Here is a 22,473-nt window from a genome sequence, read left to right as displayed (position 1 = left end):
GGTGGGCGATGAACCCCCCCACCTTAAGGGGGTATCCACTGCTACATATTACACATCATGCTCTCATCCCCTGGAGCCCACTGCTACATATGAAGAAGGGTGCAAAAAACAAAGGTCAGGGTAATTCATGTACCACGATTGGCTCCCTCCTACACTCACATACCCAGGTGTGGGATTCCCTTATTATAGCTACCCATGAACCTTGACATGTGGTCTGGATGATAACCCTGATCCACAGTCCATTCCATTATTATATCATTTTCCACCTACCACTTAAGGGATGTACCATGGACATGTCACCCCCTTTAGAGGTTGAAACCACCTAATACGGTCCTTGCTTAACCCCCTATTGAGCTTGGAGACACTTGTACATGCCAAAGTCCATTATGGAAGAGCATGCCACCATGAAGTGCCCCATTGATCCCATGACTTATAAGCTTTATTACTTGAGTATTCTAATGACTTGTTGTATTGGAGAGATTGGATCTTATGCAGGATTGCATGTGGGTCTTCATTTGGGGGTTGATCTCCCTATATGAGATCCTAGCCCTCCAAAGGGCCACATTGGAACTTGTAGGGTGAACGTTGAGAGCCATGAGCCTCCACCATAGCAAATATTACTTTATGGATCCCCAACAGCGATCATTGATTGCTCGTGTTCCAGCTTTTTGGATGAGGATGATGCACCTGGTCCACCATGCCCAGTTGGCTCCACACTTGCACCATACACTTCACAGATGTTCCAGGGTCTAGAGGATGTCTTCCGCCGCGGAGGGAGAGCTTACATCATCATCCTAGCCCTTACAGATTGTCTACGGGCATTTTTGATCCACTTGGAGACCCATGAGGATGTCGTTACACCGGCACACCCACTTAGGAGCACCATAAGTTTTTGCTTGGAAAACAAGGGGCCAACCCCTTGTCCACTATGTTGGAAGTCCATTTTTGCATCATGGCACCTCTTGGACTTCATTAAGCCTCCTCAAAGGCCCAATGACTCACTTTATTGATCATTTAGCCCTCTTGAGAGGCTTACTCATGTATTATTGAGCTATTTGGTGGGCTTGTCACCAAAAGTATTGTTATGCACATTATTTTATTTTAGGGGCTCAATTAGGTCAATTTAGGTAAATCGAATTCATTAGAGAGAGTATAAATAGAAGTGAGTTGATTCGTTTTTATCATCATCACTTGGAATGGGTTATCTTCTCTTGTGAGATTTTCGCTATCCTTCTTGGAGGACGAGTTTGGATGAATAAATGAATTTTGATGTTTGGATCTCTTTCATTTTACCTTGGAGCTTCACTATTGGCATATGTTGATGATTGGATATACTCTTTCTTACTTGTAAGTACTCTTTTAATGCTATACTCGTTATTTTCTTTTGTCACATGCATGTTGCTAGGATTTTCGCTCTACTAAGTTGAAATTTACTGCTTTTCTAATGCGAAATTGTGGAAATTTGATCTTTTATAGAGTTGCATCATGTCATGGGTCATGTATAAATGAGTGAATATTCCTAGAGATATTTTGTGTCAAAATTTTATCTTGATAAGTCATCAAATATTGCAAATCAAAGTATAAAGACCTTGTGTTAGGATATACTAACACATAGGAAATAATTAAGTATAACTTGGTCTAGTGTATAGTTATGTAAAGTGTGTTTCTTTAGTATGTACTTTTTGTAGCTTAAAATCTGACAGTCACGATATGATCTAACGGTTCATTCTCTCCTCGGTATTACAGACACTTGATCCATGGCTTAACACCCGATTGGTCCATGATCTCTATTTAAAGAGCATGGAGGGTCATTTGTCCGGTGACAGTTTATGAGAGAAGCTTATGTAAATTTTATTTCTTTTACATTAATAAATTCCCTGAAGTGGTCGTGTTGGCTCAGGCTGTGGACTGTTTTCCAATTTGAGGGTTTTAACCACGTCAAGAATACTGGTGTACTGATCTGTGATCTATTTGAGCGGTGTCCTTTGGGGTTCAATCTAAGGAAGTTACCCCGTAAATTCCTACATGGTATCAGAGCTATTCGAGGGTCGCATCCATTGGTGATCCAAATCTGAAGCCAGTACAACTGCATCTAACTGTCGTTTCCTAGATCTACTGTTTCTGACTACTTTTAGAGAGAACTGCTCTATTGTGTTAGGAGCATCTGTTCCAGTGAGGAACCCCTTTTGTTTCACACGAAAAGATTTTCGATAGCCCTAGCTAGGTCACTTTTAAAATCTGGAGGTATACAATCTTTATTTGCAGTTATAGTTATTTATCTCTTTGTTTATTTCAGTTTATAATGATATATAATTTTTTTATTACCAGATCTATACCTTTCATTTCTGCGTATGCTCTTTGCCCCGCAACTCTGTGCGATCTAAGCAAACCAGAAACAAGAAGAAATGATTTTTCTCATGCGTATGGTATTTTCTGCTGCGCTTTAGTGTGATCTCAGAAAATCAAAAACATTGAGGAAAATATCTAGTTTTCGGTCAAATCTAACTTTAACTCGTAAGGCCTTGATACTTTTGCTTGTTTGTTTGGTTTGTGTGGTTGTTTTTTTTTTGTTTTGTAGGCAAAAATGGGTTTTTCAAGTAAGCACGCACCCCAAAGCTTCAGTGAACCAAAAAAAAACCCCTTCCTCCTTTCCAAAAATTACTAACCTTTAAACTAGCTCACTTGGTCTAAAGTTACTTTATGAGAATAGAGGTCTTAGATTCAATTCTTTCTTTTTGTTGAGTTACTTTTTCAAAAAGCACATGTAACTTATGTTTTAAAGTTACTTTCTGTAAAAGTGTTCTCACCCATTATAAAAAGTGAGTCACTTATATTTCTAAAGTTACTTTATCTTCTATTTAAGTTACAATTTAGTGGATAGTTCATAAAGTACCATTGTAAAAGTGACTCACTTATTTATAAAAGTGGGTCACATAAAGTAATCATCTTTTAAAGGTGAGCTAATTAGATTAAGTTTGGAAAGGGGGGATTTTTTTTTTAAATGGAACACTATCATCAACTTCCAAACATTCACATGGTTCGTTGGCATCTTCAACAACTTTTCTTCAAAAAGCCATAACTTCTTCATCTGAAAGCCATTTTTAGAGCCATTTTTTTAATCGGCCTAATTTTTCAAAATCTTTCCATTGGAACACTTAGTTTCAGCATATACAGTTTCAGTTTCTTATAAAATGGAAAGTCCATGCCTAGTTATTCTTGACAGCACCAACTACTTCCAATGGCTACCCTACATGGTGGATTTACTTAGAAGTAAAGGTCTTTATAGAATAGCCTCAGGCCAAGACTCTAAACCTCAAGATGAAAATAAGCAAGCCAAATGGGAAAATAAGCAAGATCAAGCATGTGGATTGATAGGGATGTCTATTTATCCAGACCTTAGATTCCATATCCCAGAAATTGATACCCCTGATGACGCAATGAAAAAGCTCAATATTGTTTTTAAAATTAAAAATGAAATTACAGTCCATCAACTCGAAAATGAGTTGTTTACGTTGCACCCCAATAATTTTTCTTCCATTGAAGATTTTTTGTCCAAGTTCAAGACCCTTAGACTTCTCTTGGATGGTGTTAAGGTTAAGAAAGAAGATGGTAGCCTTATCTATTCCATTCTTACTAAGTTATGATCCGCCTACTCTGTGTTTATTTCCACCCTCCATTCTACTAGAGAAGCCTTTATTTCTCAAGGACAAGCCTACAAGTCCCCATCTTTTGATGCATTTTGTGATTCTTTAATAACAGAGCAAGAAAAACTCTTACATCTTGGTCTTCTTAATACTAGAAACTCTTCTAAGAGAGTCTTAGCAGCCCAACAGCAACCAAGTTCAAAGAATCCTAACAAGCAGCATCGAAAAAAGAATCGTCCTAAACCAAACAAGGGTCCTAAGCAATTTTAGTCTCACAATGAAAAATCAACTCAACAAAATGATAAGGCAACTAAAAACAAAGGGAAGAAGACTGATAGACATTGCAACTTTTGTAATCGTGATAGCCACTTAGAATCCAAACGCTTTAAAAAGATGGAAGCAACAATGAAGAAATATAACATCCATTTGGAACACTCTTCAACTTCAACTTCATCTTCAAGAATAGCACTTTACGCATGTCGTTGTCAAGCATCTTGGTCTAGTTATGCACTAAATGTATCTTCTTCTTCTCATTATCATGAGTGGCTTATTGATTCTAGAGCTTCTTATCACATGGAAAAAAACAAAGCCCTGTTTTCTTCTTTAAATGATTGTAACACCAAAAATATATATGTTGGTGATGATAGATCTCTTAGTGTTGTAGGGATTGGAACCATTCATCTAGACAATGCTCAATTTAATGATGTATTATGTGTTCCTACCTTATCCTGCAACTTTCTATATGTATATCAGATAAATCATTCAGGTGAAGGTAAAACCATTGAATTTTCACCTCATGATGTTGTAATTAAGGACCTAAGAGATCCTAGACATATTTTAGCTACTGCCATTGCTGATGATTCTACAAGGTTGTATAAGTTTAACAACTTTGGGTCATCAACTCTTCCCTCGGTATTTGTTTCTCTGTCTCATAATGATAAAGTGAGTAAACTTTCGCATGAGAGATTTGGTCACTTAAACTATCGCTCCCTTCAAAATCTCTGTAAATAAAATATGGTGACAGGTCTTCCTATGGTATCTTGCTAAGATGGTGTTTGTTCTGGATGTGTACTCGGAAAACCTCATGGGGATAGTTTTGAAAAACGTGCATCTTGGCACGCCTTAGCCCCTTTACAACTTGTGCATAGTGATTTATGTGGTCCACTTCCAGTTGTTTCATTCTCTGGCTACAAGTATTTCTTAACTTTCATTGATGATTTCTCCAGACGCACTTGGGTATACTTCTTAAAACTCAAGAGTGAAGTCTTTAACATATTCTTGGCCTTTAAGGCCTTTGTTGAGAAACAATTTGGACATCAAATTCTTAAGCTAAGATCTGATAATGGCGGAGAATATGTTAACAACAAATTCATCAACTTTTGCCCTGAGAATGGAATTCAATTGCAACATATTGTTCCATATACTCCACAACAAAATGGTGTAGCTGAAAAGAAGAATCGCACCTTAAAGGAAATGGCTAATTGTATGCTTCAATCTAAAGGACTTAGTCTTAATTTTTGGGTAGAAGCAATTAATTGTGCAAATTACATAGTAAATCGCACTCCTACTAAGGTTTTAAAGAATATCACTCCAGAAGAAGCATGGGGCTCAATTAAACCAAATGTAAGTCACTTTCGTGTTTTTGGAAATGAAGCATGGGCCCATATTCCAGATGAGAAACATAAAGCCTTAGAACCTAAGAGTGAAAAATGTATTTTTGTTGGACATTCTGAAGATGTCAAAGGATATAGACTTCTTCAACCTAAATCCAAAAATGTTATCATTAAAAGAGATGTAAAGTTTGTTGAAAATATATGGGCCTACGAGCCTAGTTCGGCGGATGTGCCACGTCTCTCTATCCCTTCTACTTCTGAAAATATTCCTTCTTCAGATGATGATAGTGAGGATGACAATTCTCCCCCACCTTCTTGGGATCCTCCTTCAGCTCCTCAGCTTCCAAAATGTGTCCACGTTACTCGAGATGCAACAGGTGCTCTTGCAAGCGATCCTACAGATCAGCGGCGTACACGTTCTCAGTTCAATCAAGCCTCTTCTTTACTAGCTCAAGCTTCAGCGAATTATGAGCCTGACACCTTTGCAGAAGCTTCAGGCCATCCAGATTGGGACGCAGCTATGAATAAAGAATATCATTCATGATTGGCAAATGATGCATAGGACCTTGTTTCTCTTCCAAAGGGACGAAAACTTTTTAGATGCAAATAGGTTTACAGAACCAAGTTTGGACCAAATGGAAAAGTTGATAAACATAAAGCTCGTCTTGTTGCTAAGGGTTTTTCACAAGTTGAAGGCATTGACTATACTAAAACCTTCTCCCCTGTTGCCAAAATGAACTCTATCTGCCTTGTTCTTTCCCTTGCTGCCTCTTTCAAATGGGAAGTCCATCAGATGGATGTTAAATCTGCCTTCTTGCATGGGGACTTGCATGAAGAAATCTATATGGAACAACCTCCTAGCTTTATATAAACAAACTGCAGCCTTGTATGTCGGCTTAAGAAATCCCTTTATGGTCTCAAGCAAGCCCCTCGGGCTTGGTATGCCAGAATGGATCGCTTTCTTTTAGGTAATGGCTTTTCTAGGTGTCATTCTGACAATACTCTCTACACCGAGAAAGTGGGTAAGTCCCTAATTATTCTTGTTCTTTATGTTGATGATCTTATCCTTACTAGTAGTGATCCCAACCTTATAAACCATGTGAAGTCTAGCCTTAAAAAGCAGTTTGAAATGACAGACTTAGAACACTTGCATTATTTTCTTGGCCTTCAAATCTTGCAATCCAAAGAAGGTATTTCCCTTTCCCAATCCAAGTATGCATGTGATCTTCTACGCCACTTTCACATGGAAGACTGTAAGCCAGCCCCTTCTCCCTTTCAGTCTGGAGTCAAACTTTCAGTCACTTGTACTTCCCCTGAATTTGATGCTACCTTATACCGTCAGCTTGTTGGAAAACTTTTGTATCTGACCCATACCCGTCTTGACCTTTCCTTTGTTGTTGGCCTTGTTGCTCAGTTTATGCACAAACCTCATGAAAGTCATTGGAAAGTAGCTAAAAGAATACTTCGTTATGTTCGAGGTATAGTTCAGTTTGGGATTCATTACAGTGCAGAAGAATCTCCTCTATTGGTTTGTTTCACTAATTCTAATTGGGTTGGTGACCCTGATGATTTGAAGTCTACTGCAGGTTATGTCTTCACTCTTGGTTCTGGACCTATTACATGGGCTTGCAAAAAACAAAGTGCCATTTCTCTTTCTTCAGCAGAAAGAGAATATCGTGACGTCATTGAAGCTAGTAAGGAAGCCCTGTGGCTTCATCAGATCCTATCAAAGTTTGGTTTTCAACATGCTTTGGTGTGATAATCAAAGTGCCATTCAACTATGCAAAGATCCAGTCCAAAACCAGCGCAACAAACACATTGAACTACACATGAACTTCATCAAAAAGCTCATTCATGACCATTTCTTGAAGTGCAATATTGTTCAATCGATGATCAAGTTACAAACATCTTTACAAAGGCACTCACAGAGGCGAAGTTTACTAAACTTCGATTTATGGTTGGAGTTCAGGAAGTTGCCACAAAGAGGGGATACGTTCTAATGCGTCCTTCCTTCTCCTATTGTGTCATCTTTGTACATCCTTCAATCCTATCCCAAGTTGTTCTTAAGGGGGATGTTAGGATATTCTGAAACATAGGAAATAATTAAGTATAACTTGGTCTAGTGTATAGTTAGGTAAAGTGTGTTTCTTTAGTATGTATTTTTTGTAACTTACAATCCGACGGTCACGATATGTTCTAGACATGAAGTGATCCGACGGTTCATTCTCTCCTCAGTATTACCGACACTTGATCTGTGGCTTAACACCCAATTGGTCCATGATCTCTATTTAAAGAGCATGGATGGTCATTTATCCGGTGATCATTTATGAGATAAGGTTATGTAAATTTTCTTTCTTTTACATTAATAAATTACCTGAAGTGGTCGCGTTCGCTCAGGCCGTGGACTGCTTCCCTCTTTGAGCGTTTTAACCACGTCAACAATACTGGTATACTAATCTGTGATCTATTTGTGAGCAATGTCCTTTGATGTCAATCTAAGAAAGTTACCCTGTAAATTCTTACCAGTGTTGTGAACATCTCGATAACATCCCGATTTTATCTTGAAATCACGATTTTTTGGCCTAGCCGATGTTTGCCGATTTTTACGAATATTTTGGTGGTATCTTCATTTTGTTGATGTTTTTCCGATTTGTACCGATATTTTCCTATTTTTTACGATTTTTTGGTTTTTCGGGCCCTTGCCGATTTTATCCCGATGCCGATGTTCACAACATTGATTCTTACACCTTGAAGCAGCTATTCTCATGCCCTAATGCCATGCGAAGTTGTTTTTATGGCCTCCTTGACTAAGTGGATCCATTCCAAATATTAAAGTCTCCTTGTCTCCATCTCTCCCAAAGGACAAGGCACTAATCCTCTGTGGGTGATCTCTCAAAAGCATATTTTTCTCACCTCTTTCTCTTCCTTTCTAGGCCTAGCCTCCATAGGTGACCTAGGGCACCGATTTTCTCACGATTCACCCATTCAAAAGGTTTGATCTCCGAATTTGAAGCAATTCTAATGATGGGAACTTGAAATATTTCAAGCCCTAACTCTGAGATCGATTCTTGCCCTTGGTTTCCCTTAGCTAGTTACCTCATTGGGGTCATTGCATCAAATTTACCTAAAAGTTCTCCTTTGATCCCCTTCTCCCCCTCAATTAGGTCAATCACACCCTTGATTGATCAATTCCATCCCCTTGACTTAATTTTGGGTCCACTTGGTCTCATGTGTGTAACGACCAAAAGTCATATACGCAGCGGAAATATTTAAAAGACTTCATAGACAAAGACATCCATTGTAGGACAGTGATTGTAAATTTGTATATTGTATAAAGAATTGATGTAGGATGATTCAAATGAGAATGAGGGTCCTGTATATATAGCCAGGTAAGTACCCTTTCACTAACAGTTATGTCCTTAAGGACATACCTTTTCATTAATTGCTAACTAATTAATCATTAATCTTATTTGTTGTCTTTTACATTATTTGTGTTTATTTTTATATAAATTTAGTTTGTTACATTGCCTTCCCCTTCAAAAAGCTTTGTCCTCAAAGCTTACTGATGACGGATCAGATCTCTTCTGTCGTTCGGAATATTTCTTGTTTTCTAAGCTTTCATCTTTGTTGATACAAGACGATATGATGCTCTGAGCAATAGACAAAATTGTTGTACTGAAAACGGATCGCACCATCCTAGATTAATCTTTTGGGGAATCTTCTAACCCTTGGAGATGTGTGGTGAATAGTTATCGTATGACTGGATTGAGCTTATTTCAGTATTCTTCAGAACATAAGTTTGTTTATGTTCTGCATGATATAGATTTGTAGATTTATTAAGGCGTCTACTCTTGTGATTCGGATGTAGATAAGGAATTTTTCTTGTTTGAACTTCCTTAAACGTTTTTATGGCAATTTCCTGACTTCTATCAGGCATTGTTGTTGTTGACTTAACTACTAAATCCTTATTTGGGGTGTCCTCTATTTGAACAACAACCTCTAAGTACATTTTTACTTCAATAGGGTTTGGATTTGCCTGAACTACGAGATTAGTGGTAATGACGTTTGTTTCTTCAATTTGGATTGTTACATCTTGAGATTTTGATGTTTCCTTTATGACAAGTTCTTTGAACCTATTCGTCAATGATTTCTTTTCATCCATGAGTTTTTTAATCTGTTTGAGCATATTTTGACTGATTTTTGAGACGTAAGCATTCCTCATTCTCTGAGTCAACTTTATTTTGGCCTTCATGCTTCTCGTCTTTTAAACACTTGATTTGTTCTACTAATGTTTGGTTAAGGCTCTTTAAACGTAAATTTTCTTCTTCTTGTTCTAATAAATGCTCCTTCAATTCCTTCTTTGATGCTTTAGCGTTCTTGACTTGTTTGAGTAGTTTTTCTCGGTGATCTCTGAGGCGCAAAATTTTTGTCTTTGTTGTAGGTGACTTCTTCAAGCTCTTTTTGCTTCTTTGATAGCTTTTTCGTTATTTTGAAACATCAAGTCTGAGATATCCTTAAGGTCTTTTAATGAAGAATTTATTGATTTTGATTTACTTGCTATGTCTCGAAACATGACCATCTTCCCTTTATAAGGAAACGTCAAAACTTGTTTCTCTATGTTTAACATGAATGTACCAAAATCCTTAAACCAGGGTTGACCGAATATGATATCAGTGTTTTTATCCGTTCTTACAACATGAAATTGAGATATGTACTCATAATGACCTATTGTCACTTGTAGATCACTAATTTTATACTCTTTTTGGTCAAAAATATTTTTCTTTACACCAATGCTTAGCTCTGGAATTAATAGTTGATTTGCCACGTTGATGTTGATATAATTTTTATCATTGCTTGGGTTGATGGCGACATTAACTTCTCTTCATTGTATACTTCCTTTTAATGTAATTACTCTGTGATTTGTAATTGAAAGACCATCATAGGAAAACCTTTCTTCCTTCGTCATTTTAGAATTGAGCTCCATTTTTTTCAATGATTGATCCCATTTTTTTTTGTCGAGATGACTTTAGGTATTATGTAATCGCCTTCTTTTTTTCTTTTTTTCTTAATATAAACCTTTTTTTTAAATAATTTTTTTATTTAATTTTTTTATTATAATAATAATATATAAATTATTTTTTCTTAAAATAATTTTATTTATTTTTTAATATCTTTTCTTTTTTTTCAATTTTTTTTTAATTTAATTAATTAAATTGATATATAATAATTATTTATTTATTTAAATAAATTAATATATAGCTATATTATATGAGATAGTATATATTAATATATGTTTAATATAATAGATTTTATAAATAACCCAAAATCGTGATTTCAATGACTTTTAAAAAATCATGACGTACCTGGCAGGACGCAGCACCGTATTGAATGTTTCAAGGTCAATGGGGTTTGTTTGGGGTTGATGCAGTGAATGTCTGCAGGCGGCAGCGATGGCAAAGTGTCGGAATAAGGAATGGTGGTGGTGTGAATGGTAAGGAACCGGGCGGCGAAGCTGGAGGCGGGTCTGTCGAGCTGCTATTCGGTGGCAGGGACGGCCAGGTTCGTAAGGAATGGCGTGTAGTTGCAGCGAAGAAGAGTGGTGGTGTATGTAATGACCCATCATTAATATAGAGAGCACAAGAATATTAGCATCCCTATGATGCATGCATATGATAGCTACATATGCATGTATTGCATGCATCGCACTAGTAACTATATTTTAAATTAACTAAAAATATTAAATATCCTAACACTCCTTCAAATAGAAAAGTCGCATTCACCCATCAGCACACATATTACTTAATGCATCATGATTAATGAGCAATTACCAATGATATTAAGTTAAGAAGTATAAAGTAAAAGGGTTATAAAAGAAATAGATGTAAAAATTAAGTGAATTCTTAAAAAAGGTTATATAATTATCTACCCCAGAATTTTAATAAAGTATATTAATAAATTATTAAAAGGATAAATTCAACCAAAATAAAGTTCTTTTGTATGAACTTACGACATGTTAATTAAACAAATAAAATATTTAATCAAGACAAAAACACACATGTCAATATATCTTTAAAAGAAAGATAAGACTCACGTTACATTCAAGAGGTGTCACTGAGAAAGGAAGCGGTGGGCTCGCTGGTGGAGAGAGCGACCACCGCCAAGGAACAGTACATAAGGAGAGGCCGAAGCTGAAGACGGGGGAGGAGAAACAAGAGGAAAATTTGTACACAGTTTATCATCAAGAACAATTGAGCCTTGCTTGTTCTGAAGTTTCTAGGCACGGGGGAACAGTCTACTTCAACTGAGAAGCTCACTGGACTGAGCAGCGAGGTTCTGCTCAGTTTGGCTGGGTGGTTTCAGTCTTTTGGTAACGCAGCAGAAGCAGGAGTCGCGACAGAGCAGACAGGTTGGTACTCAATAGAAGAATAGATAATTTGTATTAAAATTTCATATTTGTGAGTAGAAATATTGTTAAACTCTATTAAATATCGAATTGAAAGGCTTCACAGTTTTTCTGAACATGAATTTGTTTAAAATTCTGAATTTAGGGCTCTTACAGTGTACGCCGGCTGGGTTGGCGAATGGCTTGATTAATTCACTGTGGCGGCATGTAGAACAGGCGGCGCGGAAGTCGAGGTGGTCGCTAGTCAAACAGTATGGATTGCCTCGATTTCTATGCCCAGAAATGCGAATTGGCCAAACAAAATTTTCCCCAACAAAAACGCAATCAAACAAGTCAATGCTGGACAAACCCTTCCTAAAATTCGGTCAACGCTGGTCAACGTCCAAAACAGAAAATTGTTGTCCTTTCCTTCAAATGTGTGGAGAGAGAAGTTGCCCAGAAATTCGTACCCAATCAGATGAGTAGGGAGAGGTGTGTGAAGGCAAACATTGAGGATGAACAGACGTGACTATTGGGCTTTTGAGCCTACATGAGCTCGCTGGCCGACCTTGATAATTTGTCCATAATCAAAATAAATTCATAACTTCATTTGCACATGTCATAATGGGATGGTATTTAGATCAATCCTACACCTCTCGAAGAGAGGAATCCAAGAAAAATATCAGTGGTCATAAATAAGATGACCCATGTGGAGTTTGGCCCTAGTTTCCAATTTTAACAGATAGTTTCATCAAAATTGGGTAGTGTTGGCCGATGTCCCCAAAGGATCGAGGTAGAGGCAAAGGCTAAACAAGAGGCAAAGTTCAATACTAATAATGAGTATCCCAATATAACTGATGGTGGAACATTGTTTGTCATTTATATTTGTCATTCAATTGTTCTTGCTCATTTATTCATAATGTTTTCTTTCAAAGTTTAATTATATTGTGCTATTTATAATATAGCATTATATATATATATATATATATATATATATATATATATATATATATTGGGTTTCCCTGTTTCCATATTTTTGGGGTGGCATGTTTCCATTTCTGAAACTTGTAGCAGTCTCCCCATATCATGCAACTTTGCTTGTTAGCAGTGAGTACCATCCACTTTCAAAGAGAACACACACTTTCATGCCAACATCTATTTCCATGAGGCATCTCATTATAAGCAACCTTGAAGACCAAAGAGTAAGCAGGCTCTTGCATAAAGAATAAGTAGGCAATTAACTAAATTGTTTTAATCCCAACTTTTCCGTGAATATGTCATTTGAATTTGATAAGTACATTATTTCAACTTCTACAAACAAACCATCACTACTTGAACAATTAGAACTCAGAGTTTACAATCAACTCATTCAATATATAAGATACTGAAATTTGCAGTCTAGTGCTACATGTGTGCTAAGATCTTTCTCTACTCTGATTGCAACATTAAATATCTACCACCAAATTAAGTTGTGTTAGCTTTTGGAAACCGAAAACAAAGAAACAAGATCCTACATTTCCAAGGATTTGCTGTGTCTGCAGGCGGCCTGGTTCGCCCAAATTTGTCCTCCATGTGAGTTGAAGCTTGCCAAGGCTGTTGCTTCCTTCAACTTCCACTAATCTAGAGTCAACAGAAGGCTGTCTCAATTGATATAGGTAATTTCGAATTCCCCCATTAGCTCTAATGAGATCTGGTGCCTTGAAGATGTCCCTGATTAGTAACACACACAAGTATCAAGAGAGAAACTAGAAGATAAACAAAAGTCATTTTTTATATATCTAATCAAAAGCAACATCTCAGAAAGGAATGAAGCATTACTCCTTGTGGTTTTCCAAGTTTTAACTATAAAAATCATGTATGATGATGTGAATGAAAAGGAGGGCAAAGCTATGAATGATAATGTTTAATTAGTTATAAAGTCCAGGGATAGTTCTCAACTTCATTATATGTCAAAAAAACCAATATCTTGCATATAAGGCAGCACCATTACCTAATTTTCGAATCAACTTCAGAATTATCACCATCATCTGTCAAAGCAGTTGCAGTCCAAGGTTGAACAGGCTCAAATTGGACCTGATCCATGTAAAGATGTGACTTTGTGTGATTTTCAATGCAAGCTTCCAAAAATGTGCTTTCCTGTACGAACATTTTTCGAGCAAATGAGACAGACAACCAGTATGTTATCAATCAGGCACTTGATAAAAGTGCAATTCCTTCAGTGCTTAACACAATTAAAGTTCTTCACAAAATTTTCAGTAAAACAACATATGAAACATATATGCTTAAGATAACATATTAATATTAACATTTAATACCCAATCCAACCTTGGGCTACTGCAGCTGGGATGTCAAATCACAATACTTTGACCTCAGAGGCACTCAAGGGAAACTCAATGACAGGAGGAACAACCAAGTTCACAACTCTGTAGATGCTTAATAATCACAAAAAACATGACAGCAAACAAAAACGCTTCCAAAATATTCATGAACCACACCAAGAGTGGCTAAAGCCATCACTTGTTGCACAGATTGCAAAACATCACTCAATATAGCAATGTAAATGGAACCTCACGTTTTATGACCATGCACTAACACATGGAATTCTTCGTTGAGATCTTGTTTCAGGGTAAACCACATTATATTACTTCTCGTCTAGATGAAAGATCGCACTAGTCCAATTCTAAAACGTGGACTCTACAAATAATATCAACGCAGTTTACCCAAAACAAGATCACAACCCATATGATATATCTAACACAACAGCTTTGGAAATAATAACATTGAAGCCTTCCTATAGACATAGTTGGGACTGAATTCTAATGCATTTCAACAAAAGGGAAAAGAAAGATTGTATTGTTCATAGATGACCACAAGTGATTAATCAAACTATTCAATGTATCATCATTACAAACAGCATTGGAAATGCACGTAATATTATCTCTATAGAGGAGAGTCGATCTCTAACTTTTTTCACTTTCAGTTGCTTCACCAAATTTTTCTACCTATTTCTCTATTTGTATTTTTCTTATAGTATCTATTTGTATTGAAGTTACAATATGCACTCTTGTGGCTTAAAAGTTAAATTGTTCTTGGATTTTTTCAGGTCCCGATAACCTATCTTGATTCTTGATCATCGGTAGTCATTCATCTTTTGATTTAAAATAATGAGTCACTGATGTAGCACTACAACATTGAATAGAAGTGATTGCCAAAATTAAAAATTAAGAATATGGCATGCATTAGTATATACTATTGCAAGGCACTGCCTTGAATTAAGGAGGGCTCACATCCAAATACAGATTTTTCTAATGCAAGCACAAGTGTTGCTTAAATATTATTAAGACGAACACAGAACTCACAAGGAGAGAGAAGATCACAAATAAGAAATCAATGTACTTTTTGTTGTACTGATTAATGTTCTTGAAAGTTGAAATAGGTGATAAAGAGCATTTCTCAGAACCAGTTCCCCAAATATCTAGTCGTTCACGAGAGAGTTTTGAACTGACTATTCAAACATGTCATCTATATAATGTATTCGTTTGTCCTTCTAGCTTGGGATATCATTTGTTATTTGTTTCAGTTAACCGTCAAGAGTACCACCATCCAGATTCCAGAGTTTGTATTTAAGGAGTGATAAAAGATACTAATGCATTGTACTCTATAATTCCTTCTTCTTCCACCAAATTATATGGCTTGTGCATACAATAATGATCTCTGTATGTAAAGTACCATAATACATAGTTCATAACTATAGTTGACTGATAGAGAAGAGGGCTCTACATATTTTGCTCTATCTATGAACAAAGAAGAATAATGTTTTACTCCAAAATCGTGGTTAAAAACCATTAAGAGCCAGCCTTTGTAGCTAGACAACATTGCATACTAACTTCTCAAGCACTAGAGGTATGTGGCTACAACGACCATTAATGTTTAATCAGTGTTCCACGGGGACGCGTCCCCACGGTGGGGGACGCGCTTCCTCGCTCCCCCATGCTCCCGAGACGGGGAAACTCTTGGGGAAACTTTCCCCACGTCCCCTTTTTTGGAAAACTTGGGGAAACTCAAGGGGGGCGTTTTTCTGATGACGAAATGCGTCTCTCTTGTGGGGGGGATGAGGGGACGCAGGGGGAATGCAAGAGGGACATGTCCCCCCAAATTTCTTCGCTAATGACAATTAAAAAAACAAATTTTGTGTTTCACTGCTTTCTATGTTTATTTTTTGTTCAGTGCTTTATTGTTGTTTTAGACTTCAACATAATGTCATTCATATGATAAATTTATTTTTTTATGTGCATTGTGTAATTTCAATTGTCAAATGATGAATTTAATTTAGATGTACCTTGCATAATATTAATGGTCATTGCCAAATGATGAATTTAGATGGAACATTGCATAATGTCAAATGACTGAATCTTTATTCAATTTAGTAATTTATTTTTAGATTTATATTGATGATTGCAGAAATGTCAAATGATAATTTTGATTCATTATAGTCTAACAGACTAATATGAAATGATGATCATATTTAGATGTAGTTTTCATAATTAATAATATTTACTATCTACTAATTTAGTTATTGACATATTATTGGGATTTTATTTTTTTATTTTTATATATTAAACCTTTAATAATTTTACAACTTTTATGACTCTGACGTCCCCTCGTTTCCCCGAAATTTTCTTAAATTTTGGGGTTGCTTATATATGTCCCCCTTGTGCGTATCCCTACTCCGGAGTTTCCCTATCCCGGAAACTCGGTGGAACATTGTGTTTAATGGTAGTTAGCATTGTTATTTCTTTAATAACATAGGCAGGCTTGAAGTTGGCATTGTATTAATTTTAGGTTAACATGTTCTTTGCTTAGGACAGTTACTTCAATGTTCCATATTAGCCCATTTTCAATCCATTTCATTTCCATTAGCAATCACATAAAACATTATCACATTGAGAGTAACTGAAGAAAGAACATAAACGTTAAACGCAGGAGACAAGTCAAGACAAGATAACACAAGAATTTGGCTCAAGCCGGGTAAAAACCCCAAGATGGGGAAAACCCCTGATCAATTCTTCTTATTATCAAATATCAAATGTTCAGCAGAGAGAGAGTACAATAATTCAAAGCCAATTTTAAGGTCCAATATTACTTCCCTTATACAAAAAGAAGGCCCAATCAAAACTGCAATTATGGCACTCTGTCAACAAGAAACAAATTGTGCCCTCTTGAGCTGGTAACATACTAATATAGAAGTTTGGTATGATTAGAACTGCTTACATTTCTTTGTTGTCCCATATAACTGCTAGAAAACTCCTCCTCTCAACTGTGGCTCTCCTTGACATACAAGATGTTGCCCTTCGTTGGCCCTTAGGGCTGGTCTGTACCCAAAATTAGGCCTCTTGCCCCATTATCTAGGCTAGTATAGACCTGTGGCCCTACCTAAAGCAACAGATCAAAAGTGCAACCTCACAAGGAGAGAATTTCTTCCTTAAGTTGACCACAAACTAGCCCAGAAACAATACACAAACTCGGCCTGCCTTTCTGCTCCTGAATTTGGACCTGCAAGGACAAATTTACCCATACAAACTGCCCAGAATTTTCCTCAAGGACTATGGTTATCCATCTGAAGTATCTCAGCCTTGTTGTAGAGGTAAAACCCAAAACTTCGTCCTCCTCCTAGAGCTCGGCTTCCTCAGACATATATTTGCTATAGAATGAAGCACTTGGATGTGAGACGTGACAAATGAGATAAGAGGTCACCTCTATTTTGTTGAAATTTGATGACTAAAAAGTTTCCTGCAATCCCAACCCGGTTTTAATTTCACATTGTCACTCCCATTCAGTTAAATGCCCTTTCCCATAAACATACATTCATCATATAGAATTCTGGAAATGAAATTTTCAAATTAAAACACATGGGACTATCAACACATGTTGAAAAAAAATATGGACATAAACAGACCAGCAACACACATGAAAATACACACATATTATTGGTCAACTTAGACCCGGGCAAAACCCCTTCAATCTTCTCCTAGGAAACCCTGTTAGAGAGCTCTTCAAATTTATTTATCTTTCAAGTTCAGGAAAAATACATTTGCAGACAAAACAAAACAACAAAATACAACTTATCTCTTCAGCCCACAACTCCTTGAAAATCGTGCCCACTTTGCCTTGATTTCGATGCCCACTTGAAGCTGAAAATATGTGTTGTACGGATACGGACTGTACTGTACGGATTCCGTACGGACTGTATGGATTTTTCAAAAAAAATCTCAAAAATTTCTCTCGAACGGTGTGCAACTCACAGCGTTAAATGTTGTTCGTACTGTACTTTCTGTTATCTTCTATGCCTTGATTTTTGTGCCCATCTTTGCCCAAAAATCGCTCCTTCAGCTTGTTGCAATAAATTTTTCCTTCAGAACTTTCCTCCAGCTCTCAGCTTCCTTTCTCCAATCTGCTCATGAAGAATGAATGCCTCTTTTCTTTTCCCCCTTTTGTTTCCCTAAATGACTTGTCAGCAACCCTAAGATCTAATGGCTCAGATTCATTTAGATCAAAGGATGAGAATAAATGTGCATTTAATTCTCACTTTCTATTTTTTAACTCATCCATTAACTAAAGTACCCACATTGTACTTTATGCCTAAAGTCACTTTTCACTTTATAATTTAACACTGACTTTATCACTTATAAAGTCACTTTCACTTTATAAAGTCACACTTAGGAAAAGAATTATTTTGGACACTTTTCTCTAGTTAGAGACTAACCCATGGGAAACCACTTGTCCAAGGTACCTTAAAAATCAACACTCCCTCTTACATAGGAAAGTGTTTCTCACCACACCCATCTTGTCCCTAAAATGGACATGCTTGCCTCTTGGCAAGGACTTTGTGAGAACATCGGCCACCTGCTCATCTGTCGATATATACTCCAGCTTCACTGCCCCCTTCTGAACATAGTCCCTGATGAAATGATATCTGATGTCAATGTGTTTTGACCTGTCATGAAACATTGGATTCTCCATGAGTTTAATGCAACTCTGATTATCACAGTGAATAACCATCAGTCTCAACTCCTGATCAAATAGGCCATACAACAACTTGCGAAGCCAAATGGCCTCACAACTAGCCTAGCTAGCAGCCATATACTCAGCCTCAGAAGAGCTCAAAGCAACTGACTTTTTCTTTCGACTGAACCACGACACAACTGTCAAACCCAATCTGAAGCAACACCCTGAAGTGATTTTCCTATCAGAAGCACACCCTGCCCAATCTGAATTTGTGTAACCTACCAACCTCACTCCATCTCCCCACCTATAGTCCAAACCATAATCAACATTCCCCTGCACATAGCGAAGAATGTGCTTTGCAGCTACCCAGTGCACCCTCCTGGGCTCAACCATGAACTGGCTAAGTGTGTTCACTGCAAAGCATATATCTCACCTAGTGTTGATGAGATACATCAAGGACCCAATAAGTTGCCTATACAATGTGGGATCCACCAAACTAGAATCTGAAGCATGAAGCTTCTTCCAGTTGGCGATCATAGGTGTAGACATGGGTCTACAGTCTGCCATGTGAAATCTGCTCAACACATCCACAGCATACTGCCCCTGCCCCAGAAAGATATGCCCCTTCTCTTGCCACACCTCAAGCCGCAAAAAGTAATGCATCAGCCCAATCTCCTTCATCTCGAACTCCATAGCAAGATCCTCCTTGCAACCACTAATTAGTCTCTCTGCCCCAGTAATGAACAAGCCATCAACATACAGCACAAGAATGAGCGGATCATCCCCTACAACAATGTAGTATAGGTTCGGATCTACAACACTCTTCGTGAAACCCATCTGCTGCAAGTATCAATCCTTGAACACCAAGCTCTCAGAGCTTGCCTAAGTCCGTAGAGTGCTCGTCTCAACTAGGATACATGGGTCTCCCACCCAAGTACCTTAAATCCCTGTGGCTTCTCAACATACACCTCCTCCTCTATAACTTCGTTCAAAAATGTGGTCTTCACATCCATCTGATGGATCTTCCAACCCATTTCTACAGCAATAGAAATAAGGGACCAAATAGAAGTGTACCGAGCTACGAGAGCGAAGGTCTCATCATAGTCAATTCCCTTTATCTGTGAGAACCCTCTAGCCACAAACCTCGCCTTGAACTTCTCAATGCTACCATCCATAGCATGTTTGATCTTGTAGAGCCACCTAGAAGTCACAACTGACTTGCCCTCAGGCCTAGGCACCACTTCCCAGACATTGTTCTTAATGATAGAGGCATACTCCTCCACCATAGCCTCTCTCCATACCTCCTGGCTGGCAACCTCCTCATAGCTAGTAGGCTCAAAGTCAACAATGCTAGTAGCCTTGGCAACATAACTGCAAAACTGCTCAAGGGGCACACTCTTCCTGTTCACCCTCTTCAGAGGACCAACAGACTCTACTTCCTTCAAGAGTCTTGAAGCCACTTGGGCCTCCTCTTCCCTGAAGAAGCTTCGCCATAGGGAACCTCATCCTCTGCCCCCTAGTCTGGTGAACCTAAAGGTCTGCCAACTGACCCTGGTGTGCCTGTACCAGCACCTGTCCTCGAAGAACCTGTACCGACACCTATCCCTATGTCATTTGAAGTGCCATGTGAACTTTGTACCAATGGACTCCCTAAAGAAGTGCTCAGTGAACTCGCCACTAGTGCCCTAGATGTCACTGACGTTGAATTACCTCCTGTACCAGTCGATCCAGAACCCTGAGGTCCTGCTCCCTGGACCTGACCTCCCTACTGAGGAGAAGTCTGTGACTCTCTCCCATCATACTCCCTTGATCTCCAATAGGCCCTCACCTAAGAACTTCACATCCCTCCTAATCACCACTCTACGTTTAGAAGGAATGAAGATCTGATAGGCCCTCGAAGTCTTGTTGTAACCCATAACGATACCCTTCTCTGCCATGGGTTCCAACTTCATCCTCTCCTCCTTGGGGATATAAGAATATGTGAGACATCCAAAGATACGAAGATATCCCACATGAGGCTTCTCTCAAGTGAAAGCCTCCTCCAGAGTCATATTCTCCAATACTTTGTGAGGACTCCTGTTTTGAAGATAAACAACAGTGTTGCAGGCCTCAGCCCACAAGAACAAAGGCAACCCCTGATCATGAATCATCGCTCTAGCAACCCCAATAATAGCTTTGTTCTTCCTTTCAGACACCCCATTCTGCTGGGGGTTGTAAGGAACTGTGAACTCTCTCCTAATGCCCTCCTGTGCACAGAAGTCAGAAAACCCACCATCGGTGTACTCACCACCATTGTCTGACCTCAAGACCCGAATCTTCCTACCTGTCTGTTTTTCCACAAGAGCTTTGAACTCTTTAAAGCGACTGAAGACTTTACCCTTGGTCTTCAGGAAATATATCCAAGTCCTCCTAGAGTAGTCATCAATGAATATAACATAATACTCATAACCACCCAAAGACACATGAGACATACAACCACTAACATCAGTATGAATCAAGTCTAGTATACATGTAGATTTGTTGTCGCTCGTTGGGAATGGTAACTTGGTGTACTTGCCCAAAGCACACCCTCTGCAGACCTCATAATGCTCGACACTGAAATCAGGAACTCCAGTAGTGATCTCCCTCAGTATTCTCAAATCCCCATGATGCATATGCGCCATCCTCTGGTGCCATACCTCACACAAGTCTCTACTGCTCGTGGTACTAGTGTGAGTGCTACCAGATGTGCTACTCACCAATGTTCCTGCTGACTGGAAATTGAACCTATATAGTTTCCCAGAGCAAACTCCAACCACTTTGGCCGAAGTGATGGAAGCTCCCCTGGGATGCATCAATACCTTCCCTCCCAAGAAAGTGATGTAAAACTCGTTCTCCTCCATAACAGACACTGATATCAAGTTCTTCTTCATCCCCGGAACATACAAAACATCCATGACCTTCAAAGGAGGCAAAGACTCCCTCTCAAAGGTCACAGACCCCACACCAACAGCTCACACAGTGAGGTCATCTCCTAGTACAATCTCAATATCAAGTGCCCTCTCTGCAAGCTCTAAAAATAACTCCGTGCACTTGTCATATGGCGGGAAGCCCCGCTGTCTATGTACCACACATCAGATGATGTACTCCTACTAGATGTAGAAGTAATAAATGCAAAGTCCTTGTCAAACTGTGAAAGCAAACTGCTCCACCTCTGCTGAAACTGCAATACCCTTCTTCCCCTTGTTCTTCCTCTCGGGACATGTAGCAACATAGTGTCCCATCTTCTGACATGCCCAACATTTGACTTTGGACATATCCGTATCTTTCTTCTTCTTCTTCTCCTTTCCCTTAGCCCCATCTGATGAAAACCCTTTCTTGGCCTTCCCTTTGTTCTTCCCCCTGGTTGTAAAGGCTACATCCTCCTCATCTACTATCTTCACCCCACCACTGCCAGTGTTTTGTATCTCATGTTGCAAACAATCATCCCAGAATCTATCCCAATTGGGAAGATTATCCCCAGATGTAACAGCATCTCCAAAGACCTCCCAAGACTTAGGAAGTCCCGCTACAGCTATCCTGACTAACTCTGTGGGTGCAACTGCCTCACCAATAGCAGTCAAATCATCACATACCTATTTGACCCTGCCAAGATAATGAACTACACTTTCAACATTTGTCATCCTGATGTTCTTCAATTGTTCTTTGAGTACTATCTTCCTGCTCTCATTGGTGCTCTGATAGAGAGTGGTTAGAGTTGTCCACATCTGATATGCATGTGTTTCCTCTCACCTGAAAAACCACATGATCCTTCAGACTCTCCATCAAAACCCTTTTTGACTTGCATTAT

At 38.3% G+C, this 22,473-nt stretch overlaps 1 protein-coding gene across 2 annotated transcripts in view; it reads right to left on the bottom strand.

Moving 5' to 3' along the window:
* Nucleotides 1-22,473, bottom strand: part of LOC149151218 (trafficking protein particle complex subunit-like protein) — a 315,768-nt gene that overhangs the window by 165,892 nt on the left and 127,403 nt on the right. For both annotated transcript variants that reach the window (XM_089439733.1, XM_089439734.1), the window contains 2 exons: nt 13,630-13,775; nt 13,154-13,349 (listed from right to left, as the gene is read on the bottom strand). In XM_089439733.1, coding sequence (XP_089295859.1) covers nt 13,154-13,349; nt 13,630-13,775 — 342 coding nt within the window. The remainder of the gene's footprint in view (nt 1-13,153; nt 13,350-13,629; nt 13,776-22,473) is intronic.

Source organism: Pinus tabuliformis, chromosome 9 (assembly GCF_031772625.1).
Source record: "Pinus tabuliformis cultivar Carrire ecotype Pingquan chromosome 9, CPIR1, whole genome shotgun sequence".
Lineage (NCBI taxonomy): Eukaryota > Viridiplantae > Streptophyta > Pinopsida > Pinales > Pinaceae > Pinus > Pinus tabuliformis.
Note: the sequence above shows the minus strand (reverse complement) of the source record. Positions and strands in the feature narration are given on the sequence as shown.